General features: G+C 43.1%; 1 protein-coding gene across 1 annotated transcript in view; it reads right to left on the bottom strand.

Moving 5' to 3' along the window:
• The window catches only part of NPC1 (Niemann-Pick disease, type C1), a 54,283-nt gene that overhangs the window by 22,613 nt on the left and 4,611 nt on the right, over positions 1-27,059 (bottom strand). The window contains exons 2-9 of the mRNA XM_011988087.1: positions 19,566-19,688; positions 18,152-18,258; positions 14,918-15,093; positions 7,387-7,554; positions 6,262-6,511; positions 3,894-3,967; positions 3,020-3,390; positions 1,544-1,770 (exon numbers count right to left, since the gene is read on the bottom strand). Coding sequence (XP_011843477.1) covers positions 1,544-1,770; positions 3,020-3,390; positions 3,894-3,967; positions 6,262-6,511; positions 7,387-7,554; positions 14,918-15,093; positions 18,152-18,258; positions 19,566-19,688 — 1,496 coding nt within the window. The remainder of the gene's footprint in view (positions 1-1,543; positions 1,771-3,019; positions 3,391-3,893; positions 3,968-6,261; positions 6,512-7,386; positions 7,555-14,917; positions 15,094-18,151; positions 18,259-19,565; positions 19,689-27,059) is intronic.

Genomic DNA, 27,059 nt, shown 5'->3' with positions numbered 1-27,059 from the left:
CATTTTTCTTGACTTTTATCTGTGCAACAGAGAGTAAACTATAAAATTTATGTAACATTAAATGGTCATCCAACTATCAAAATTATGTAACATTAAACTTTTTTTTTTTTTCCAGGTAGCCTGTACCATCTACCCTGTGGAGAAAGCCGGTTTAGGGTATGGAGCATAAGCTATTGCGTTTTCCTGAGCATAACTCACGTTGTTAGTGGTGATATTCTTGAAACACAGTGAATATAGCCCAACTGCATAAAAAGTCTTACTCTAGTAACAAACAAACAGAACTTAAGGTCAAAGTTCTTTAGAACCAGAAGTGAGAGTCCTTAGCTCTTGAGAAGTAGTTGGCTGAGAAGTGTCCTTAAAGGCGACAAGGAATAACTTCTCTGTTCCCATGCTGAAGAAATAGCCCCTGTGGTTGCTCAACTGGCTGAACAAATGCCCCTAGGCCAGGTCCCGAGCATTCGGGGAGAGTAGGCCCATCCGGCACCGTGCTGCTCTTCCCCTACTGGAAGAAGCCTTAAGATTCCCCCACAGGTCACCCAAGCACAGCTTCCTGGGGTGACAATTCCCAATTATAAACGCACCCTGCCCAGCTAGACACGCCTCCTAAGGGAAGCAGCTGCAGGGCCCTCCAATCTAGAACTGTGGGCCTGTCCTGCCCCAGCTCCTCACAGGGAGGCTGCCTCCCAAACAGCTGCGGCACTACAGGGGACCGGGCTATATATCTGAGAGAGAAGAAAAGGCACCAAAGGCTCCTCTGTCTTTACATCTTGTGGGGGGTGTGACACATGACACTGTGTTAGTGACCCAGGCACATGGTAAAGGGTAAGGGGCAGCTGCACTCCTCAATCACGCACCACGAGGGCTCCCCGCCGGGGTTCTGCACTTGCTGTTGGTTCTGCCGGGAACGCGCATTCCTGTGATGGGCCCAGCTGTCCTCCTTTCCTCTCCCTTTGTGCACATCTCCATGTTTAAGCAGTGTACCCCTACTCTGTCCAGCCTTAATTTTCTCCTCACAGCACTAATCTCTAGCTGGCATGATGGCGTATGTGATGTGTTCATCATCCGTCTCCCTCCATTAAGATGTAAGCTTCCGGCTGGGTGTGGCAGCTCACGCCTGTAATCCCAGCACTTTGGGAGGCCGAGGTGGGGGGGATCACTTGAGGTCAGGCGTTCAAGACCAGCCTGGCCAACATGGCAAAACCCCATCTCTACTGAAAATACAAAAATTAGCTGGGCGTGGTGGCACACACCTGTAGTCCTAGCTACTACTCAGGAGGCTGAGGTATGAGAATCGCTTGAACTCCGGAAGCAGAGGTTGCAGTGAGCCAAGACTGCGCCACTGCACTCTAGCCTGGGTGACACAGCAAGACCCTGTCTCAAAAAAAAAAAAAAAAAGAAAAAAAAAAAAGATGTAAGCTTCACAGGGCAAGGACTCGCTCTGTTTGCTCACCTCTGGGTTATGCTCATAAAACAAGCTTATGCCCATATACCCTAGGTCAGACCCAAGAATGGTGTCTACCAATGACTGTCTCTTGCCACTTACCGTACGCAGTACAGAAAGTGCGTGTGGTAATCGGCATACACAAAGAAGTCGTCCCCTTTCTTGTGGTCCAGCACGGAATGGCTGTTCTGGAAGTAATTTAACACACTCATAATGGTGCAGTTCGTGTTATATGGTGAGAGCGGGGCCAAGCAGATGTCCTGAAGTGTCACAGTCTCATTGTTGTAAGAGGCAGTAATGTTTTCGATGGCTATTTGTAAGTCAAGAACCTGAAAGAAGATTTCAAAAATAAGCAAACCCAGAAACACATCACATTTCTCTCAGATCTTGACTAGTCAGTATTGCCCTGAGGGGTCAGAAGACAAAGAGTATTTGGGGAAAATACTTCCTAAGACGAGGGAGAGCATTAAGGCGCAATACATTAAGAAAACGGGTCAGGCCCACTCTAACAGCAAACCGGTTAGAGGCGTCCACAGAGGCGGCAGAGGGTGGGGGGACACCATGACCAGAACAGCTATCAACATAGGACACACAACCATCTCCCTCTACCCTGCTCCAGCGGTGGCCAGCAGGCCAGAGGGGAGAGCGGAGGGGTCTCCTGGTCTCCCTGACCCTCCCCTCAATAATAACACAAAACCTCCTGCCTTGCTCTGCACTACAGCCATTTACATATGTCCCCTTATTTCCTAACATAGAAGATGATCTTGGAGGTAAATGACTATGCTGTTCACCTTCAGCAACAAGCTGGAAAAAGCAACAGACAGTCACCGGGTAGAGAAAAGATTCTATCCAAGTCTTAGGACCATTTTAATGCTTTTCAAGATTTCAGATTTTCTTGTAGACATGAGCAATGTTTAAAGGAAAAACCATGTGATTATACATTCATTAAAAAAGAAGCGGGTATAGTTTATGCACAGGTACAGTTCTCCAAGGCAAGTGTGACAGGGACAATGGGAAGGTTTACACGCCTTTCTAGGAGCAACAGGATGGATCTTGCCCCAAATGCACCTCTCACCAAAAACAGGCTGGGTGCCCACGTTCAGGCAGTGATAAGTTCATTCCTACAGGTTGGATCAGGGATGGTGACCTGGCAGCTCCTTCCTCAGCCCCCAGGACAGCAGTAAGGGCTTCATGCCTCTGGGTCCTTGCATATTACTTTCAGTTACCACCAGAAAACATTCGCAAATTCCTAAGGTGACATCCTAATAAATACATCCTGCCTCAATAGACAAATGCCACTGAAGTCTTCTTTCTCTGCTCATCTCAATTTCAAGAGAAAGGCAAGATCTACTATCTGAAGTAAATACAAAAGTGAGCAGCAATAAATATTTCATTAAGTTCTACATCATTCACTTTCTTTTAACCTAACTTAAAGGCAGCTTTGCCATTATATGCTAAAATTTTCAAGATATACCATGACATTCAGCCCCAAATCCCCATCCAGCAGTAGTCAACATGTAAAAGCCAGCAAACCACAAGGTCCCCTGGAGTGACTTATTTCTTCAAACAGCAGGTTACCTGGTGCAGTATCTGTATGTCAAGCGGAGGTCCAAAGGGTACATCGGCTCCCGAAGGGTACGGCTGGTAAGTGTGTTTGTCAGTGAGAGGGGCCCGGATGATGAGCTGCTCTGTCCGGAAGAAAGGCCCAAAGTGCTGGTCAAAGTACTCTTTCTCCAGGCGAGCCTGGCTGCTGGGCGCTGACCAGAGGTCAATCGGATTGGTTGTGACCCGGACAAACACCAGGCCCGACGAACACACAGCAATGAAGACCAGCGAGAAGAAAATGACACAACCAGGGTTTCGGACGCAGAAAGACCCCCAGCGTGTGAACAGCCGCCTCAAGCAGCCCTCAAAGGCTGCACTGACAGGGTCGCAGCAGGACGCCTCTCCTGGAAGAGCGGGAGAGGAAGGGAGGGTGGAGGTTAAGAGCCAAGCCATTCCTGAAAGTCGGAACAGGGAAAGCATTAGCTGCTGTCTCATGGCAGGAATCAAGCCCACCTGGGGACACATAGGAGACCCCTGCCCTCAGCTATCTATCTGCTCAGCAAAGTCACCTTTATTGGCTGCCCTCAATGAGCGCTGTTCCCACCCCACAGATGAGACACCGACACAGGAGCCTCTGAAGGATGAGGTTCAACCCTGCCCTGCTATTCCCACTCTTGTCCTGCTGCTTTCGCGCCTCCCCAGCTATGATTAATTACTCGGTTCTGCTGTGCCACCCTGACTAGATGGTAGGGCCACAAAGGCAAGGACTACGTCTGCCTTGGTCGCAGCCGTGTCCTTGGCACTAGCACTCCGCCTCACCCACTGTCGCAACCCCGCTGAGCAAACGAATACTCTCATGACAGACAGCATCATCTGAACCCTTTTATTCATGGACAAATATGCCTACCTTTGTCACTTGCATTAACAGAAAAAGCTATATTGCTATCGATGGGAGTGTACTCGGAGACAAAATACCGTTTTCTGAAAAACAGAAGAGAGGAAATAGTATTAGTGGACTTCATCACAATGAGGCTGTTGTTGGGACATTCCTGTAATCCCATGAAATGCTTTCTTCCTCCTCCTTGCCTCCTCCTCCCTAATTACTGCCTTCTTTCCCCTAAGTTTCCTTGCTCTGGGTGCCTCTGTTCACCAGTCTCAGGAGAAAACTTAAGAAGATATTAAAAGAACAGTTAATAAAGGATAATTTCACCTTGTGGCCCTCATTTTATTTAAAACTTTTAGGTCTTTTAAGAACACGCTACCGGGCCGGGCGCAGCGGCTCACGCCTGTAATCCCAGCACTTTGGGTGGCCAAGGTGGGCAGATCACGAGGTCAAGAGATCGAGACCATCCTGGCTAACATGGTGAAACCCTGTCTCTACTAAAAATACAAAAAATTAGCTAGGCGCCTGTGGTCCCAGCTACTCGGGAGGCTGAGGCAGGAGAATGGCGTGAACCCAGGAGGCGGAGCTGGCAGTGAGCTGAGATCACGCCACTGCACTCCAGCCTGGGTGAGAGCGACACTCTGTCTCAAAAAGAAGAACACAGAAGTCAGCCAGAAGCCACTCCCAATGGCCCAAACTGGAAAACTTTGAGTAACAAGATAAATGACAGTGTTGGATACAACCAACAGAATTGAAAGTCCATGATGTAAATAACTGAGTAAATAAATGAGGGAGAAGGGATAGCTTTCTGTACAGAAGTCCAGTTAGTAAATGCAGAGGAAGAGAGGGAAAGAGAAAAAATATCACCATTAGGTAAACACCTTAGTTATAATTGTTGCAGACAAGACCCAACAATGAATGCTAAAATCAGTGGTTGACAGTTTGAGGAGGAACAAAATACTAGCATAGTCTCAAAGCATCTTCCTCCAAGATATTTATCAATTACGAAGGGAAAAGCAGTAACTTCACAGTGGAGCTATCCAGCAGATATCACCTTGAGCAAGTGTTCAAGGTTAACATCACCAGGAAAGAGACACATCAACATCAGGGACCCCGACATGATGCACCGAGAAAGACATGATGTGACTTCTGTGATGTACTTGTCAAAACACCTCATTTCAATCTCATCATGAGAAAATACCAGATAAAGCCAAACAGAAGGACATGCTACAAAATACCTGACCAGTATCATCAAGAGTGTCAAGGCCAGAAAAGGAAAGACGGAGGAACTTTCTGTCACAGATTGAGGGGACTCATAAAACACAAAAATGTAATATGGGACCCTGAAACAGGAAAGGGAATTGGAGGAAAAGCTGGTGAAATTGGATTAAAATCTGCGGTTTAGCTAATAATAATGTAATAATAATGGCATGTTCATGGTTTTGATCATTGTACTAGGAATTATGTAAGTTGTATCATCGGGGAAACTGGGTAAAGGATATACACAAATTCTACCATTTTTGCAACTTTTTGGTTAAGTCTAAAATTATTTCAAAATAAAAAGTAAAAAAAGTACTGTCCTAAATTAAGATGCAAATATCTAAAAGGACTATAGTACTGCATTTAATTAGATTTGAATCTGATTTCGCTCATTTGACTCTGACATCTTTTTTTTTTTTTTTTTTTGAGACAGAGTCTTGCACTGTCGCCAGGGCTGGAGTGCAATGGACTCCTGACCTTGTGATCCTCCTGCCTTGGCCTCCTAAAATGCTGGGATTACAGGCGTGAGCCCCCGTGCCCAGCCTTTATTCTGACTTTCTAAAGAATGAGTGGCTGGCTGGACGCAGAGGCTCATGCCTGTAATCCCATCACTTTGGGAGGCCAAGGTGGGCAGATCACCTGAGGTCAGGAGTTGGAGATCAGCCTGGCCAACACGGTGAAACCCCATCTCTACTAAAAATACAAAAATTAGCCAGGCATGGTGGTGGGTGCCTGTAATCCCAGCTATCTCAGGAGGCTGAGGCAGGAGAATCGCTTGAACCTAGGAGGTGGAGGTTGCAGTGAGCTGAGATCACGCCATTGCACTTCAGCCTGGGTAACAAAAGTGAAACTCAGTGCCAAAAAAAAAAAAAGAATGAGTGGCTAATGCACAGTGCTTTAAATCACACATCATTTTGCATAAATCAGTAAAATTCACTTCTGATGTTGCAGTGTTAAACAGGACTTTGATGGTTTACTATATAATAGCTGTAGAACACAGTAATCCATGCAGTGGTATTCATGTAGGTATTTGATTCTTGTCCTAAGTAACCAAGGTCTGACAAGTGAAAACTCAAAGTGCCAGTGGGCAATTTTGCTCTTCTTGCCCTGGATGATAAACAAAACTGCTTACCTGTAGCACCACACTGCAAAAAATGCTCCAAAAAACACAAGCAAAAATACCATGTAGGTGATCCACATGATGACATACATGGCGTCCAAGCCGAGGATTGTCCAGGGAGCAGGAGGCGGCGGGGGCTGGGGCTTGGGGCCACAGACAATAGAGCAGTCTTGGCAGCTACACGGTGCTGTGACTTCATCCACAGACTCATCACAGCCTTTGGTAGCATTATTCATGGGCTCCATCCCATGGACTGGAAAATCTACAGGAAGGAATTGTGTTGAGTACAAATCTCAATTAAAAACATCCAAAATTTTGTATTATACTTAAACCCAACGAAAAGCCCACTGAAATACATAAAACAACTGAAAGAAGAAAAAGAATTGGAGGTTTTAGTTTAATTAAATTATGTTTTGCTGCTTCATCCTGTGGAATTTTAAGTTGCCTCAATAAACCTGTGCATAGGGGTTTGTCACTGATAGAGCAATCCTCCAAGTACACCACATACCAAGGTAACCCTCAGTCATGTCCTATCTCCATTCTCAGAAGCTAATACTACAGCAGAGCTCTGGAAAAACTGCCTCCCACCCCCTTTTTAACTGCTTATTCTTTCAATTACCACAGCAATGCCTGAAGGCAATTCATTTCCTCCTCCATTCCCACTCCCAGCACCCACTAAATTAGCCAGAGCAATATAATGTATCAGTTACCTCTCTTACTGGGAGAAACTATGAACTAGTTACCTGAATGTGTTTATCTTCCTATTGCAGATTATGATTCCTCAACTGAGATTCATTCATCCATTCATGGAGAGAGAGGGCTTTGCCCTCACCAAGGCTGGAGGACAATGGGATGATCATAACTCACTGCAGCCTTGAATTCCTGGACCCAAGCAATCCTGCCTCAGCCTCCCAAGTATCTGGGACTACAGGTGCATGCCACCACACCTGGCTAATGTTTAATTCTTCTGTAGAGATGGGGCCTCACTACATTGCCCAGGCTAGGTTTGGAACTCCTGGTCTTAAGCAATTCTCTTGCCTCAGTCTCCCGAAGCACTGGTGAGCCACTGTGCCCAGCCAGTTCCTTGGCTTTAAAACAATATCATAAACACACCAAACTTGGAATCTTTATCCCTACCTGAAAACACGGGAGTGATGGTAAAAGGTGCCTGTCCGTTGTCCTTATTGAACATGTATTCAATCCAGTTGGTGGCATTACAGGCATCAGCGTCCTTCCCACACAGGAGTCCCAGGGCCTTGTCATTACTCGAGGGGGCCTCCACGTCCCGGCAGGCATTGTACATCGCTAGAAGAAGAAACCCAAAGGAAAAAGGAGAAAAGATGCTTGCTGTAATTCACGAGGAAAGATCTTACAAAGGCTTCTTGAAGGGAAACACGAACTCCATACGCACCATGCTGGAACGCTGGACAGCAAACACTAAGGGCACGAACAGAGATTCCCTTTAAATTGGCTTATCACCCTGCAAATAATATGGAGGCCTGATTCCGAGGAACTCAAAAGTAAAAACAGGAAAAGGAAAGGCACACGTTGTCTCACAGCTCTCACAACAGCCTGGAGTTGTATCCCCACTGTATAGAAGAGCATACCAAGGCCCAGGAAGACGCAGCTAAGAGCCTTAGTACTTCTTCAGTTAACGAAGCTGATTCCAGAAAACCTCTGCCGCAGGAAGCTACACAGCCACAGAATTATGGAACTTACTTGGAAAACTGGTTTCAGGGCAGAGGTCACATGTCAATAAACCTAATACTGTTGGCCGGGCGTGGGGGCTCATGCCCGTAATCCTAGTACTTTGGGAGGCCGAGGCAGGCGGATCATGCGGTCGGGAGATCGAGACCATCCTGGCTAACACAGTGAAACCCCATCTCTACTAAAAATACAAAAAAATTAGCCAGGTGTGGTGGCGGGCGCCTGTAGTCCCAGCTACTTGGGAGGCTGGCATGAACCCGGGAGGCAGAGCTTGGAATGAGCTGAAATCGCGCCACTGCGCTCCAGCCTGGGCAACAGAGCAAGACTCCATCTCAAAAAAAATAAATTAAAAAAAACCCCAAAAACCTAATACTGTTAACTTTTTGGATAATATTTTATTATACATAAAGACAACACATTATATAAGGAGAGTATCAGTGTTTTACACCTAAGAAAATAGCTGGAATGGGTCTGTCGATTCTCATTTACCCGTCCCTGCTTGCTAGAAACTTCCCAGGATCTTCTTTCCCTAATCTTCAAGGAGATGCTTACGCATTCATTTTGTTTTACCCTTGCTCTGGAAAGACAGGTTAACTAGGGTGACAGTTATCTCCCTCAGAATTCTCAATAGATTATTCCATTGCCTTCTGGGCTCTATCACAGCTGGTAAGAAAATCTCCAATTATCATTGTCTTAAGGTGATTTGTGTCTTGACTCTATTTGCTTTTAAGATATTTGTCTTTGGGCTGGGGGTGGTCATGCACACCTGTAATCCCAGTAATTTGGGAGGCCCTGGTGGGTGGACTGCCTGAGCTCAGGAGGTCCAGACCAGCCTGGGCAAAATGGCAAAACCCCGTCTCTACAAAAAATTAAAAAAAAAAAAAAAAATTAGCCAGGTGTGGTGGCGCAATATAATTTACAATATAATCACATGTAATTTACAATTTACCCCCTTAAACTATGTAATTTAATGGAGTTTAGCATATTCATAGATATATGCAACCATAACCATAGTCAATTTTAGAACATTTTCATCACCTCAAAAGAAATCCTGTATTCTAGCTATGCTCAACTACCTCCTCACCTCCCTAAGCCCTAAGCAACCACTGAACTGTCTCTATTTATTTGACTATTTCAGACATTTCACGTAAATCCAATCATATAATATGTGGTCTTTTATGACCAGCTTCTTTCATTTAGCATAATGATCTCAAGGTTCATGCATACTGTGGCATGTATCAATACTTCATTTCTTTTTATGGCCAAACAACATTTCATTGTATAGACATATGTTTTGTTTATCCATATATCAGCTGATAAATATCTGAGTTGTTTCCACATTTTCGCTATTATCAGTGATGCTGCTAGAAGCATTTGTGTATAAGTTTCTGTGTTGACCTATGTTTTCATCTTTTGAGTGGAATTGATGTATCATATGGTAATTCTATGTTTGTTTCAGGAACTGCCAAACTGTTTTTGCAAAGTGGCTATACCACTTTACATCATCACCAGCAATGCTTTTTCTTTTTGAGATGGGGTCTCACTCTGTCACACAGATTGGAGTGCAGTGGTGTGATCTCAGCTCACTGGCAACCTCCGCCCCTCAGGCTCAAGTGATCCTCCCACCTCAGCCTCTCAAGTAGCTGGGACTATAGATGTGCACCACCATACTCAGCTAAGTTTTTGTAGAGATAGGGTTTCACCATGCTGCCCAGGCTGGTCTCAAACTCCTGACCTCAGGTGATCCACCTGCCTCGGCCTTCCAAAGTGCTGGATTATAGGCATGAGCCACTGTGTCCAGCTAATGTTTTTGGTTTTGGGATTTCTTTTTAATAAAGGTTCCTATTTCTCCACAGCCTTGTCAACACTTCTTGTTATCTGACTTTGATGCTAGCCATCCTGGTGGGTGTGAAGTGGTATCTCATTGTGGTTTTGATTTGTATTTCCCTGATGACTCATAGTGTTGAACATCTCTCATGTACTTGTTGGCCATTTGTATATCTTCCTTGAAGAAATGTCTGCTCTATTCAGATCTTTTGCCATTTTAAATTGGGTTATTTATCTATTCATCATTGGGTAGTAAGAGTTGTTTTGTTTTGTTTTTCGAGATGAAGTCTAGCCCTGTCACCCAGGCTGGAGTGTAATGGCGTGATCTCAGCTCACTGCAACCTCCACCTCCCAGGCTGATGTAATTCTCCTGCATCAGCCTCCTGAGTAGCTGGGATTACAGGTGCATATCACCATGCCTGGCTAATTTTTCTATTTTAGTAGAGACAGGGTTTCACCATGTTGGCCAGGCTGGTCTCGAACTCCTGACCTCAGGTGATCCGCCCGCCTCGGCCTCCCAAAGTGCTGGGATTACAGGCATGAGCCATCGCACCCGGCCAAGAGTTATTTATGTATTCTAGATACAAGTCCCTTATCAAATACACAATTTGCAAATATTTTCCTGTCCTTTTGTTTTTTTGACTCAGGGTCTCACTCTGTCACCTAGGCTGGAGTGCGAGGTACTTAGTGCAGCCTCCTCGGGCTCAAGCAATCTTCCTGCCTCAGATACCCATGTGGCTGGGACCACAGGCACATGCCACCATGCCTGGCTAATTATGTTTTGTAGACACAGGTCTCACTTTGTCACCCAGGCTGGTCTTGAACTCGCAGGCTCAAGCAATCCTCCTGCCTCAGCCTCCCAAAATGCTGGGATAATAGGTGTGAGTCACTGTGCCTGGCCTTCTTGTCTTTTCTTGATGGTGTCCTCTGAAATACAAACTTTTTTATTTTAATGAAGTCCAATTAATCTTTTTGTTGTTGTTGCTCTTGTTTTGGTGTCATATTTAAGAATCAAGTGCCAAATATGAGGCCATGCAAATTAATCCCTATGTTTTACTCTGTTTTATAGTTTTTAGCTCTTACATTTAGGTCTTTGATCTGCTTTGAGTTAATTTCTTTAACATATGGTGTGAGGTAGGGCCCAATTTCATTATTTTTTTTTTTTTGAATGTGTGTATCCAGTTATTGCTGCACCATTTGATGAAGAGTATTCTTTTCTCATTGAATGGCCTTGGCACCCTTGTCAAAAATCAGTTGACCATAGATATATTATTTATTCTCAGTTATATTCCATTGATCTATATGTCTATCTTTATTCCAATACCACAATGTCTTGATTTCCATTGCTTAGTTTTGAAATTGAGAAGCGTGAGTCTTCCTATTTTTTTTTCAAGGTTGTTTTACTATTCTAAGTCCCTCAAACTACTACGTGAATTTCAGAATCAGCTTGTCAATTTCTACAAAGAAGTCAGTTGGGATTACAACAGAGATTGCCCTGAATCTCAAAACAACTTGGAGAATACTGATATCTAAACAATATTAAGTCTTTTGATTAACATGGAATGTCTTTTCATTTATTTAGATCCTCTTTAATTTCTCTGAATAATGTTCTTTAGTTTTAGTTTTTTTTTATTTTTGAGATGCAGTCTCACTCTGTCAGCCAGGCTGGAGTGCAGTGGCATGATTTCGGCTCCTGCAATCACCGCCTCCAAGGTTCAAGTGATTCTCATGCCTCAGCCTCCCAAGTAGCTGGGATTACAAGCGAGCATCACCATGCCCAGTTAATTTTTGTATTTTTAGTAGAGATGGGGTTTCACCATGTTGGCCAGGATGGTCTCAATCTCTTGACCTTGTGATCTGCCCGCCTCAGCCTTCCAAAGTGCTGGGATTACAGGTGTGAGCCACCGCATTCGGCTGTTCTTTAGTTTTAAAGTGTTTTGCCTTCTGTTACAGTTACTACTATTTCCCATACTATAGTAAATGGAATTGTTTTATTTTCACTTTGAGACAGTCCACTGTAAGTGTACAGAAATACTGTGCACTTGTACTGATTTTTGTATACTGAATTTTCTCAAAGTCTCAGGGTTCATCCCTTATCCATTCTGGAAAATCCTCATTATCCCTTTGATTGTCTCTCCCCAACTCTCTGGAGCTTCTCATGTTATCCTATATGTCATTTCTTTAATGATTTATAGATCTTTCTTTCTCTATGCTGTTTTCTGGGTAATTCCCTCATATCTTCCAGCTCACCATTTGGTTTTCAGGTTTTATTTTATATTTCAAGCATACAAAAAAAACACGGAGAATAATACAGTTCTCAATTCCTCATTACCCAGTTAATTATCAGTCTTATCATTTTACAACATTTGCCTCAACATTAAAAAAATAATGGACTTGGCCAGGTGCAGTGACTCACACCTGTAATTCCAGCATTTTGGGAGGCTGAGTGGGAGGATCACTTGAGGCCAAGAGTTTGAAGCCAGCCTGGGCAAAAAAGCAAGACCCTATCTCTACAAAAAAAATATTTTTTAATTAGCCAGGTGTGGTAGCATATGCCTGTGGTTCCAACTACTCAGGAGGACTGCTTGAACTTAGGATGTTGGGGCTGCAGTGAGCCACAACTGCGTCACTGTATTCCAGCCTAGGTGACAGCATGAGACCTTGACTCTGTTTTATAATAATGCACTATTCAGAACAACTGGCTATGGCATAATTTAAAAAATAAATACAAATAATAATGCACTATAGGCCAGGTGTGGTGGCTCACACCTACAGTCCCAACACTGGGAGGCTGAGGTACGAGGATCACTTAAGGCCAGGAGTTCAAGATCAGCCTTAGCAACACAGTGAGGCCCGTCTCTTCAAAAAAATAAAGAAATACTTAAACACACACATACACTCTATAGATTCAGTTGAAGCTCCCCAATTGCCCCTCCCTGACAGTAGTCCCTTCCCTAAGGTAAACACAATCCTGAATTTGATGTTTATCCTTCCCATGCATATTGTGTACTTGTATGTTTTAAAGTAGGTAGTACTTTTGTTTTAAAATGTCATATAAGCATGTAACCACCATTACAGTTATCATACAGAGTATTTTCACCACCTAAAAATCTTCTGTGCTCTACTTATGCCTTCCTCTTTCCTAACCCATGGCAATCACTGACTTTTTACTGTCTCCACGGTTTTGCCTTTTCTAGAACGTCATATAGTAAGTAGCCTTTTCCGACTGGCTTTCCTTAGTAATAGGATTTAAGGTTTGTCCATGTACTTTCATAGCTTGATAGCACTGAATTTTCATGGCTTTTTAGCACTGAATAATATTCCATTGTGTGGATGTGGCAGTTTATTTACCCATTCACCTACTGAGGGAAATCTTGGTGGCTTCCAAGTTTTGGCACTTATGGACAAAGCTGCTATAAACATCCATGTGCAGGTTTTGGGGTAGACATATTTTTAACTCATTTGGGTAAATACCAAGGAGTATGATTAGTTTTGTAAGAAACTGCTAAACTATCTTCCAAGGTGGCTGTACCATGTTGTACTCCCACCATCAATGAATGAGAGTTCATTGCCAGCATTTGGTGTTGCAAGTGTTTTGAATTTTGGCCATTCTAATAGATGTGTAGTGGTATCTGGTTGTTTTAATTTGTAATTCTCTAATGACATAATGTTGAGCATCTCTTCTCATGTACTTATTTACCACCTGTATGCCTTCTTTGGTGAGGTATCTGTTCAGGTTGTTTTGTCCATCTTTCAGTTGGGCTGTTTGCTTTCTTCTTGTTGAGTTTTAGAAGTTATTTGTATATTTTGAATAATAGTCCTTACTAATACATGTCTTTTGCAAATACTTTCTTCCAGTCTGTGTCATGTCTTCTCATTCTCTTGAGGTCTTCAATTTTTCACAATCACAATAATGTTACAGTGGGTGTTCTTATATGGGTCTCCAGGTTTATATGCATTTAGAGTTTCTCTAAGGCAGGCATCTACAAGTGCAATTTCTGGGAGGAGGGTTATCTTCAACTTTACTACATATCACAGTTGTTTTTCAAATGGTTTTCAAACAATTATACCAAATTATGGTTATAAGTGGTGGAGTATATTAGTATTCTTATTGCTTCACATTTTCATCCATAGTTGAAATTGACCAACTTTTTAATTTGTGCCAAGCTGATGAGGTGTGAAATTGTAGTTTACTGTTTAAATTTGCATTTCGCTGACTGCTCCAGATAACAGTTGTTTATATTCATAAATATTTTCCTTATGGTTTCTGCTTTTCCTCTTCTGTCTAGAAATCTTTCCTTTATCTTAAAGTCATAAAGATATTCTATATTTACTTCTAAAACTTTCCAACTGGGATTTTTAATCTGTATAATTGATTTTTTATTATCTGTAAAAATTAAAATTAGATAAATATAATCTATTTTCTGATCCCATTTATCAACTAGTCCACCTTTTCTCTCAATGATTTGTAATGACACACGTGTTACATATCCATTTTCCATACATGCGGGCTTCTGTTTCTGGACAAAATGACCTCTCTCCATTCAGTCAGGTTGCCTTGTATGTCACATCTTTTGGATTCCTAAGTGCCTTATTTTTTGCTGCTTTTGTGAATGAGACCTTTTTTCTAAGGAATTTTTTGTTACCTTTTTAACTGTCATTATAATTAAATGTTGTATGCTGGTCAATGCTGGGGGATCATTTCTGCTATCTGTTAGACCTGCTGACTTTCCTTTATGGTGATCTGATTCTTCCGAGTCATGACCTCTTCTCTGCCAACCATTAATAGTTCTATCTTCTCAGTCTTGCAGTAATTTATGACATTACACAACTCACGTCTGTTAGAATCAAAGATCCAATGGTTACTGAAGTGTATGGATGCAAACTTGCACATACTAAAATTTTCCATGTGGGAAGTTAAAGTTAGGGGGAGTTAAAGCAAGCGCTTTAAGGAGATTGTTATATTCGTTGTAGTTCAAGTCCTAGGATACTAGCAAAGCAACAACTTTATTTCCTGGCCAATGGAACTGAAAATTGTGATTTTCCACAGGGTTGACAGGACAACTAAAAGGAACAATTTGCTCTGCTGTCCTGATGCCAGCTGTAAAAGAGGAATAATTAAAAGTTTACTTACCATTGGCAAAACTCTGTCCGACAAAGTACTGTAACTCTTTCACATTTGTTTTCGTCTGGTTTGTAACAGGATCAACATAATCTTCAGTTGCTGTAACATTCAAAAACTGACTCTGTCGAGGGCTACATGTCAGCTCACAAAACAGGTTCAGTAGGTTATAAAAACAGGATGGACATCTAAAGGAAAAGTAAATTATATTCTGCATGATCTCACACGTAATAGGGCCAACGGGAACGATTTTAAATAGACAAAGAATATTTTAAACTTACTGTAAAGTGACAAATTACCAAGAGAACATATTAAAAATCAGCAATACTAAACTTAAAATCTCATGTTAAAATAAAGGCACACCTTTAAAAAATGCCCTAATTACTTTCTGTATTTATTGTGTCCAATTATAATTTCAAAAAGAAAGAGATGCTTCTCTGAATTCTGCACTTTATAATTTAGAGACATACCTTCTCTGACCTAGAGTAAAAGGACTTTGGAGCATCAGGAATTATTATTATTATTATTATTATTGTTTTTTGAGAAAGGGTCTTGCTTTGTCGCCCAGGCTGAGTGCAGTGGCGTGATCACAGCTCACTGTAACCTTGAGCTCCCAGGCTCAAGCAATCCTCCCACCTCAGCCTCCCAAGTAGCTAGGACTACAGGTATACACCACCACACCTGGCTAATTAAAAAAAATTTTTTGTAGAGGTGTGGGTCTCACTGTGTTGCCCAGGATGGTCTCAAACTCCTAAACTCAAACAACCCTCCTGCCTTGGCCTCCCAAAGTGCTGGGATTATCGACATGAGCCACTGCACCAGCTGACAGTTTTGATTAAGAAGAAAATAAAATAAAATAAAATAAAATAATGAGAATTATCATGAGAATCTTCATCTTACAACCTATTGAAGGTTTTCTTTCAAGCTCCAGAAAATCACTAGGCCCTCCGGAAACACAAGGAGAAATCCCCATGGTTTGTAAAGACAGAGAACAGCAATGTTGTTCTCTGGTTGCATGTGCTTCAGGAGCACACAACTGCACAAGAACCGTAAGCTGCCTGAGCTCTCTTTCCCCTTGGTCCACTGTTACTTGCAAAAGCTGTTGTTTCATTAGACTTGCATTCTTGCAATCAAGATTACTTTATACTCTGATCCAGTCCCAGTGACCACGTAAGACAAAGAACGAAAAAAGTGTATCCTGGCCTTCAAGAGCCTCTGTTTTAGTGAAGGAGATAGGGAAGCACAGACTCTCTCTCTTTCAGGAGCCCCACTGCTTTACTGCAACAAAGCCAGAAACTACAATTACATTATTCTAATAGGAATCACTCTTGGGGTGTATAGTTTTCAAACTTTTTCCATGTTACTACATTTAATGCCCACAATCACTAATTTTGACAGCTGTGTATTTTTCCAAATACCAGGTTGTTTCTGATACAAGCCTTGGTGCCTCTCATAATATGGAGAAAGGGTTGGCTATCTTTTTACGTTTATGTCCCTATGTCCATAACGTCTCACCTAGGGTGGATCCTAAATAAATGTGTTTTGACTGAGTGTACAAGGCTCCAATTTGGTTCCATCAATGTCCATAAGCCTTTCATAGGATACGCTGGCCCAACTATAGTCTCAACTTTTGTTGTTCTGAAAAAACAATTTAGTGGTGGTTTTCCATTCTCTATGGTCAACTTCTGGTAATAAGCAGAATTTCTTCATTGGAAGCCAACTTGTGCCCTATCACCACCTGCAGTGATATTTGCACAGAGAAGCATTTTCCCTTTTCAATATTTGCTTCCCAAACATCTTTACCAGTGTGCTGAAGTCTGAAAAATTTAGAAAGATACCACAATCTGCTGTTCTAAAGACCACCAGCAGCTTGCTCTTTTGCATATTTGAGAATTGCTGGCTAGGCCTAGAGAAGAACATCTATTACCAAGCCCTTTTTCACTGCTCAGGGCCATAGCCAACAGATCAGATAGAAAACTAAGTTTGACAAAACCAGCCAGCTACACCAGAACAAGCTTGTTAACAGTTCCCCAAGGCCAGCTCTACTGAAGCCCTGACTCTATCACACCCCTTCACCAGAGGGAGAGACGAGAATGATGTGCAGAGCAAGGCATGGGGGGAGAGGAAGGACTGCTTGATGGGAGTCTCAGGCCAGGCACCTGAGCAGGACCCCTAGGAACCTCTCTTCCCCACAGTGCACAGCTCAAGTTCGAAAGGAGCCTGGCCATAGTGCAGACACCCTGCAGAGTGAAACATCACAGAGGAAACCAAGCATCAACTCTGAATGCAACTGGGAAGTGAACCAAGTCTGATAATTATTGTTTTTCTCTTTATTTCTGACAAATTGTAAGAGTGCTTTCTTAAAATAAAACAAAAAGAGACTTAAAAAAAAAATTGGCTGGGCACTGTGGTTCACACCTATAATCCAGCACTCTAGGAGGCTAAGGTGGGAGGATCATTTGAGACCAGGCCTGGCCAACATAGTGAGACACTCATCTCTAGAAAAAGAATAAAAATTAGGTTAGGTGCAGTGGCTCATGCCTGTAATCCCAGCACTCTGGGAGGCCGAGGCAGGTGGATGACTTGAGGTCAGGAGTTTGAGACCAGCCTGGCCAACATGGTGAAACCCCGCCTCTACTAAAAATATAAAACTTAGCTGGGTGTGGTGGCATGTGCCTGTAGTCCCAGCTGCTCGGGAGGCTGAGGCAGGAGAATCACTTGAACCCGGGAGGAGGAGGTTGCAGCAAGCTGAGATCATGCCACTGTACTCCAGCCTCGGTGACAGAGCAAGTCTGTCTCAAAAAAAAAAAAAATTAATAAAGAAAAATATAAATAAAATTAGCTGGAGAGGGTAGTGCATGCCTATAGTCCTAGCCACACAGGAGGCTAAGGCAGAACAATCACTGGAGCCTAGGAGGTTTAAGCTGCAGTGAGCTGTGATCACGCCACAAACCACTGCACTCTAGCCTGGGCAGCACAGTGAGACTCTGTCTCCATTATACACACACACACGTATACATATTATACATATATGTATTTTTAATATATAAATATACATTTAAATATATATCCACCTATTTTAAATGTATACATTTATGTATAAACATATAATATATTCATATAACAGACATATAATATATAAATACAAACATGTAAACAAACAAACAAAGAATACATGGAAAGCTGAGTATTACCAGTTCACAAGTATCTACAGCCCAGTTGTTCTGTTTCCCCAGCAGAACCTACCTGGATAGAAACTGTAGAGGCAGCTGCAAATTGTCTTTTAGTGTCTGAAGCTGCTGAACATCACAACAGAGACTGACATTGCCAAAGAAGAATCCTGGACAGAGTTCCTTTCAGGTGAAAGAGCACAGACACAGGAGTAGGCAGTAGTTAAAATAAGGTCAACATTCCTCAGTGAATTAAGACACATTCATTCATGTAATCCTTTTGAAGTACAAAAGGGTAAGACACATCCTGTATTTGCAAAGTTCTTATAGAAATATTTTAAAAGGCTACACATTTACTACTTATTCACAAGTAGAGGTAGTAGAGATGTTTCTAATTTTTTTTTTATTTGGAAGCGTTCTCTCCTCTCCTGACAATCATTTTATGTCTTCTTAGGGTTTTTGGTTTGTTTGATTCAATTCAACCAGAGTGCTACTTACTATTTCTATTAGTCGTTTCAGGGACAGTTGAAACCTTTAATAACTATGATGAAAGCAGCAAGTGAGGACAGGTGCTGTGGCTCATGCCTGTAATCCCAGTACTTAGGAAGGCTGAGGAGGAAGGATTGCTTGAGCCTAGGAGTTCGAGACCAGCCTAGGCAACATGGTAAAATCCCATCACCACAAAAAAATTTTAAAAAATTAGCCAGGGGTTGTGGCACGTGCCTGTAGTCCCAGCTACTTGGGACCCTGAGGTGAGGGATTGCTTGAGCTCAGGAGGTCAAGGCTATGGTGAGCCGTGATTGCACCAATGCACTCTAGTCTCCAGCTAGGACAAAAGAGCAAGGCTCCTTCTGTCTCAAAAACAGAAAAGAAATGAACAAGTGAGCCTAGGAGCTCTGTTATCATGTCAACTTGACTTTTGATTACTTTAAGTCTCTAAAACCAGGCTTTTCACATGATTTTTCCAGTTCTAATATCCCTGTGTATCACAGCATGGTAAAAAAAAAAAAAAAAAAAAAAAAAAAGAACAGAAATCAGAATCCTGGTAGCAGCCAAAATTCACAGGCTTTCAGTGGAACACAGAGAAAACAGTAAGATGAACAGGGAACGAGGATGTCAAAGCCACTTAGCAACAGAGTCCATTTGAGTCCTGAAATGTAGGAATCAAAAACAGCTAACTTCTAATATTTTGTGAAGATGCTGCAAGGGCAACGTATGAAGTACCAAGGACAGTCTCTAAATAGTAACCTGCTATTGGGAACTTTATAAGAGGTATAAAGTCATCCCCTGAAAAATTAAGCCTTTGGAGTTTCGGTGCTCTTTCTCTGCCACTGTATGCTACAGGTTAGAGTTTTAGAGTTTGGGGTAAAACTTAAGCCTATTAGTCTCGCCTCTACCTCCATCCTGCAATAACATTTAAGGAATAATTAATTACAGAGAATCTTGTGATCAGCATTTTGTGCTCCCAATACCTAAGATAATGAACTTACCTGCACTAAGTCATACCCATCCTTTGGTAATGGTTTTGGTGGGCCAAAATATTCGCAATTGTACCTCTTGTCCCCATATGCAATTCCACACTCTCCATACCAAACACAGGACTGTGAAAACACCTACAGAAAGTCAACACAAATTTCAGTGTTACCAGAGTCTCAATGGTACATTTCAACAAAAAGTGCCCACTTGAGTACGATCACAGAAACTTCCAATGCTACCTGCAAAATGAAGTAACAGCAACAGGCACCTTAACATTTTGAAAAATATTAATTAAAGTAGACCAAATGCCTATTTGTCAAGTCAGTGAAGTAGGTAATGGTAATTGTTTATTTACATAATTTCTATTTCCTGTTTATTTGTTGATAAGAGGAAGCTATAGTTCCATGTAAGAAACACTCAGAATCACAGTAAAGAGAAAAGCAAGATAGTGACGTAGCAATTACTAAAGCACCATTTTTGCACATCTGCACCAGAAACTATATAAGCTCGAAGTAATGAAAGAATATTTCCATACGTATTTAGGTTAATTAATATCAATACATCATGAGTAACATGAAGAACAAAACAACAAAACCACAAACATCAACACCCCAATGTAAAGAACAAGAATGAACTTCCTGTCCAAGATTGAAGTAGAAAGCAAAGAATGTGCTAACTTTAAGGAAAAACACCAAAGCAATCTCGAAAGAAATTTTAAAACCTCTTACGTAAAGGTTTCTCAAAAGCCACTCATATTTCCCATGTGAGAGTCACAAGGTTGTCAGAAAATTCAGCGGAGGGGAGGGGTCAGTGTGAATCATCAGGTCAGTGCCTTGCTCTGAAGGCTGCTGCCCAAAACACACCCGATCCTCTGCCTCACGATGGACTCAGAAAGCCACAGAGGGCCCAGCTCGCCAGGGCCCCGGGCTTGCAATCGTCTGTTCTACAGGGAAACAGAAGACATCAAGAAGCAGCTATGGCTCCCAAGAACCCTGATGGAAAAGCCATAAAAAAAAAAATCTGAACAGAAGTCACAATATGAAATTCTCTTCAGTGACAGTGGCACACGACCTGCACACAGGCAAGAAGCTAAGTCAGTCTGTGTTGGTCCCTCAGTATCAAAATACAAATCCCACAACAGTCCCTGAAGACCTAAAACACGAGAGAAAAAGTCAGCAGGAGATTGGGATTCGTATGGGCAGGGAAATTCAAGGCATCAATATCACTTTTCTTTGAATTCATTTTTCAGATGTTCTAAAATAAAAATTACGACTTAACTCCTCTTGACTCTTTGAAAGTCATGTTTAGGCCACAAAGGAGGGAAATTATACAAATGAGGAAGTGACAAGCCTTCAACAAAGCCACATACGAACCCTGTGCCAAGATTCCACCACTATTTTTATATAAAGAGAATCTCAATTGTTATTCCCATAAACCTGGCGATTCTAAGGAAAAAAGAAACAGTATTGCAACTCTGGGTTTCCAACTAACGGAAAAAAGTCCTAATGAGTAAAAGTCATTACCTATCTAACTGAAGTTTGAAAAGGCAAAAGCTGACTACAGAGGCATAGGAAACTGCTGAGGTTTACATGAAAGTTTAAATACAAAGAACTCCTCCCTAGACCTCGCAGAACTCTCCAGGGATTGGCCTCAGGGGCACTCTGGCTGGTTACCCACAGAAGCAGGGGTGACAGACACAGACCTGCGATCAACACACTGCAGCTCTGGCCTGACAAAAAGGACGGGTGTCTGGAGTCTAAGATCCCCTTACTCAACACTTGGTACTATAGATGTGAATAAAGATGACCCATTGCTGTTTAGGTTGCTTTTCACAAAGATCATTCTTTATTTATTTCAAAGCAAGTGCTATTTCCACCCACTTGGTGGAAGAGGGGTGGGTGAGAAGGTGGCACGGAGTGGGATCAGGAGTGCTGGGTTCTGATCCCAAGAGCTCATGAGGCTCTCAGTGTGCTTGTTGAGCTGGATCGCACCTGGGATCACACCTGGAGTAGGCTACCTAACCATGTAGGAGTCTTCCTACCTAGGAAATGAAGCTCATAAACTCTGCCTACCTCCCAGGTTCCTGTGAAGATCAAATAAGGGCCTATCTGTACGTATACAGTAAGTACTCAGTCAACTACAGAGCACCGTGCAATCAAATATATGGAATTATTATTAATGTCTTCTACCTGCTTGGGACCTCGACAAAGAGGTTCCAAAGACCTAAAAAAATAACACATGAGCCAAGGAAATTTGGGCTTGAATCAACACTCAGGTTTGCTTCTCAAAAAGTCGTCTTCTAGAGACACAGCAGAGAAGATTAAAAAAAAAAAAGGCATCCTGGCCGGGAGTGGTGGCTCACACCTATAAACCCAGCACTTTGGAAGGCCAAGGAAGGTGGGTCGCTTGAGCCCAGGAGTTTGAGACCAGCCTGGGCAACATGGTGAAACCCTGTCTCTTAAAAACAACAACAGGCTGAGCGCAGCGGCTCACGCCTGTAATCCCAGGACTTTGGGAGGCTGAGGCGGGCGGATCACCTGAGGTCAGGAGTTCCAGACCAGCCTGACCGACATGGAAAAACTCTGTCTCTACTAAAAATACAAAATTAGCCAGGTGTGGGGGGGGTGCATGCCTGTAATCCCAGCTACTTGGGAGGCTGAGGCAGGAGAATTGCTTGAACCCGAGAAGCAGAGGTTGTGGTGAGCCAAGATTGTGCCATTGCACTCCAGCCTGGGCAACAAGAGTGACTGTCTTAAAAAACAAAAAAAACACAAACAAAAACAACAGCTGAAAATTAGTGGAGCCTAGTGGCACATCCCCATAGTCCCAGCTACCCAGGAGGCTGAGGTGGGAAGATCACCTGAACCAGGAGGTTGAGGCTGCAGTGAGCCGAAGAGATAGCAACACTGCACTCCAGCCTGGACAACAAAGTGAAACCCTGTCTCAAAGAAAAAAAAAGTCATCCTGCCTAAAGAAGCAACCTAAGCCAGCAGGACCCAGAGACTTACAAAGCACTGGCGGTGTCCTAGGCTTAGGCACTGTTTTAAACACTCTTCATATGTTAACCCAATTAATCCTACAACAGTTTGATGAGGGAGGCGTTATTATACCCCTTTTACAGATGCAGAAACGAAGGCACTGAGGCTAAATAACTTGTCCAAGGTCACAGCGCAAAGCCAGGATTCAAAACAGAGCAGTTGACTCCAGAAAAAAGGTTCTCAATAAAAGAGAATCAGCTGCGTCATGAAAGTCCTCTCTGCAGCATCACACCCTCCCAAAACCCCACTGTGTGCAAGAGCATGAGCACCTGTGCACCCACTCAACAGCTGCGTGATGGCAGAAGCTCGGCCGTCACTCCCTTCTCACCAACAGCTGAAAGTGGAGAGCCAGCTTCCTGGCCCCCAGGCCTGCCTCTGCAGCTGCTCCACCTCAGGGGCCTCCACATCTCCATCTCTTTCTCTTCTGTGTTTGTAACCTCATCTCTCTCTCGGTCCCTTCACCTCCACCTCCCTATAAACACTGCTCTAATTATATCCACAAACCCCTCTCTCAGCTTCAGTGATCTCCAGCTTCTCTCCAGCAGCACTTTCCACCAGCTGCCCGACAGCCTCAGTGATTAAGAGGAAACCAATCTTTCCTCTATTTGTATTTCCTCTTCAATTCCTCTTCAACAGAGTTTCAAATGAAAACCTCAGGCACCTTTCGAACCCACCTCCCATAGCGAACCTACCGTTCACTCCCAGGGAGGCTCCCTCTGCAGCCTTCTGCTCTCACCTGGACCCGGCAGTGTCTCCCGTGCACAGATGCCTGCCGCTTGCCTCTTCCGGAACAGCGCTCAAAGTTTTCTGGTGCTCAGAAACCCACAACCCACCCTTCCCACTGCCTGTGTGACAAGCTCCAGACACCTCACTTCGGCTCTGCCCACTCTCCTTTCTACAGTATTCCAAACCTATCACTCTAATCGCCAACCCTTCCTTCCCTCTCTCCCACATGAAGTAGGACCTGCCTGCCTCTGCCTTGGTCATGCCCTAGGATCACGCAAAATTTACAAGAATTGCAAAGTTGTGATGTTGGGAGAAGTTGCAAGAGTTATTTTCTTGCTTTTGTCTCAACTCCCTTGTAAGACGGTAAAATCCTAGAGGGCAGAGCCTAGGTGTGTAATCCTTCCTTTGAAATTCCCTACTGTATCACATCTGGTGTTCATGGATGCAGAACACGTCAAAACTCACCATGAGCTGAGGGAGTACAACCGGATTATCTAAATTCAGAAATGAGAAGTGCCGATTGTTTTGGCTTCTACCCAGAATTGTGTAGTTACACAGCTACAGAGTTTCTATTTTTAAAGGTTAGATCACATGGATATTTCACAACATGCTCTAGAGTTTAATTATTATGAAAATGACTGCATATGGAAGCTTCTTTCAATAACGATAGGAACAGTTTAGGAAAGGTTAAAAAAATGCCCCTTCTAGGCCAGGCGCGGTGGCTCACACCTGTGATCCCAGCACTCTGGGAGGCCGAGGCAGGCGGATCACAAGGTCAAGAGATGGAGACCATCCTGCTTAACACAGTGAAACCCCATCTCTACTAAAAATACAAAAAATAAGCCGGGCGTGGTGGCGTGCGCCTGTAGTCCCAGCTACTCAGGAGGCTGAGGCGGGAGAATGGTATGAACCCGGGAGGCAGAGCTTGCAGTGAGCCGAGATCGTGCCACTGCACTCCAGCCTGGGCAACAGAGAGAGACTCTGTGTCCAAAAAAAAAAAAAAAAATGCCCTTGTGTTATATGTCAGCAACTTTGGCAACTGCTAAAGTGGACCCCATTCAGGAGCTCCACGAGCGCACATTATCATACGGAAAAGCTCTGAACTCAGTGAGAATTCTGTTCCACTGCCTTTAGGAAATCCTAAAGCATTAACTAACATATTCAAATACTTACATCTATGAACATCTATTGTTCTCTAGGCATGGTGGTAAAATAAATAAATGAAACAAAAATACTTACTGAACATCAACTGCATGCCTCACTTTCTCAGATACTCTATGCAGTAGCACGGCAGAATTTTACAGGTAAGTGAACTCAGGCTCAAAGATACTCTGTGGTCACATGGCTCATAAGTAACATGATTTTGAACACCAAGTTAAGCATTCTCCACCCATCCCCCTTGTCCTCCTGCCTCCCCCACACCCAGCTTCTGTACCATTTAAACTCTAGTCCAGTTTGTGCAGTGATGTATCCTCAGAATTGGAGAATGCACTGGAGATGAACTGTCCCATCCACGATGATCCTATACAAGTGTTCCTTCCATATAAACTTGATCACTTGTAGACATAATGCCTACCATTTCCCATCTTTTAAAGTATCTCTCTAAGCAGTTGTCAAGCAATGACTCACTTAGTACCACAGACAGTCCTCAACCCCAGGGTAGGACTTGCCCATCCACCAGAGCTGAGAGTGCAGGGCTTGGCACCAACACTTGTGCCCCTGTCCTGGATGGGTAAAGCTAATGGCAAAACATGGAGCGATACCCAGCTCCAGCTCCAGCTCCAGCGAGGGGATAGAGGAGAGGGGCTTGCTGGTTAACTTCCCTACCTCATTGCTTCTCCAGAGAGCAGAGGCTGGCCTGGCCAGACAGGACAACACAGGCTGGAGTGGAGGGAGTGGCATGGAGAATCCTGTCCAGAGCTTAAGCTGCCTGCTATTTCTTTGGAGTCAGGGAGGCAGACCAAACAAATATGGCAGGACATTTAGGGTGGAGGCTGCCGGGCTGGTGTGACTTCTATTGATGGAAATCTCTGGAAGTGTTTTATAGCCAGCCTGGCATGAACAAATCTACATAACAAAGGATAATTTGTGTGTGCACCAGGCCTGCCTGCAGGTGGGTGTTTAAGTCATATACTTTGAGTGTTAAGTGTGCTCAGCTAGTCCAACTCTTGGTTTTACAGATAACCCCTTTGGCTTCTGGTTTTTTATGGGACTCACCCAAGGTCATATTACTAGTTAGTCTTAGACATTTAGGAGCCACAAAACTAAAACAAAACTATGAAAGTGGGTGCCGGTATACACTGTCTGCAGTTTTTTCCCTACGGAACGTTCACAGTGTGGTGACTGAGTCACGGGTCAGGCTGGCAGGCTAAACCCATTCCTGATCTATTACAGACTACTGGAAGAGCCACGCTGGGGATGGAAACAGGCCTTGAATGAGACTGCTCTACTAGCCAAGTGGAATATCTGCTGAACACCCATTCAATTAAGCTTGCTAAACACCAATAATCTAGCCTTGAATTTCAAAAAACTAGGGCACAGAAGTCAGAAGATGGCAGTTCAAACACCCAATCTGCCATCTACTAGCTATGTGACCTTGGGACAAATTTGACCCTTGATGTCTGCATCTATAAAATAGGAAAAACAGCATTACACCCACCTTAAAGGGGCTCCGTGAGGATAAAACCAGATCGGATGTGGCAGCAATGGAGTAGTATGCAAAATGTGGGTCGCTTTTGTCTGTAGTCTTATGTAATCTAGTATACAGAACCCTGCAAATTTTTTTAAGAGCTTTACTGATGTAATTTACATACCATAAAATCCATCCTTTTCAAGTGAACAGTTCAATAGTTTTGGGCAACAATTAGGCAACTCTCCTGGCTATTTTCTCTAGTTTTCGTCTTGTCCACCTGATACATTAATTTATCCTCCAAATCTCAGCTCAAACATGGACCCTCCATAACACTTTATCTTCATTCTTACCTGAGCCCTTCTTACTGTATCACCATTTTTTTATGTATCCAGCCTTCCCCCCATCAACTATGAAGAAGACAGGGATAGTAATTATGAACATTTACACAGCACTTTACAGTGTATAGATGGCCTTTTCTTCTTTACTATTTACTTATTGTTTTGGACTAGTCAAGTGCAGTAGTGAGAACAGGCAAAGGGTAGAACAAGGAGTTCAATCTGTAACTGACTTTGATCAACTGATAACGCACTACCTTAGGACCAGCCTAGACTGATTTTTTTAATGGGTTCTTTTGATCTTATCCTTTGTTGCATCCAGGGCAGCCAATTCATGTTTATGAAATTATTTTGAGTTCCTCTTGTGACCTAAGCAAGGGACAGTAACAAGAAGTTACAGTTTTAAAGCTCCTCTCAAATCCTCCAACAGAACATCTGCACCAGAGAGAGTTGGTTTTTAAACAGTTTTGTTGCCAAAGCAAATGTTCCAAAAATTTGAAAGTGAGAAGCATAGTCCAGATGAAGAAAAACCTGGCTGGCTGCGGCTGATCATTGCCATCACCTGGAAACCAACTGCAAACCCAATTTTGATTGCCACTAGTTTCTAAGTCTCTCCCCAAAAATCCATTTCAAGGCCCAAATATCTTATGACTAAGGAGTCCCAGTGGGCCAGGCATGGTGGCTCACATCTGTAATCCCAGCACTTTGGGAAGCTGAGGCAGATGGTATCACTTGAGCTCAGGAGTTCCAGACCAGCCTGGGCAACCTGACAAAACC

Source organism: Mandrillus leucophaeus, unplaced genomic scaffold, assembly GCF_000951045.1.
Source record: "Mandrillus leucophaeus isolate KB7577 unplaced genomic scaffold, Mleu.le_1.0 Scaffold322, whole genome shotgun sequence".
NCBI classification, from domain to species: domain Eukaryota; kingdom Metazoa; phylum Chordata; class Mammalia; order Primates; family Cercopithecidae; genus Mandrillus; species Mandrillus leucophaeus.
The sequence above is the reverse complement of the archived record's forward strand: the minus strand, read 5'-3'. Positions and strand labels throughout refer to the sequence as shown.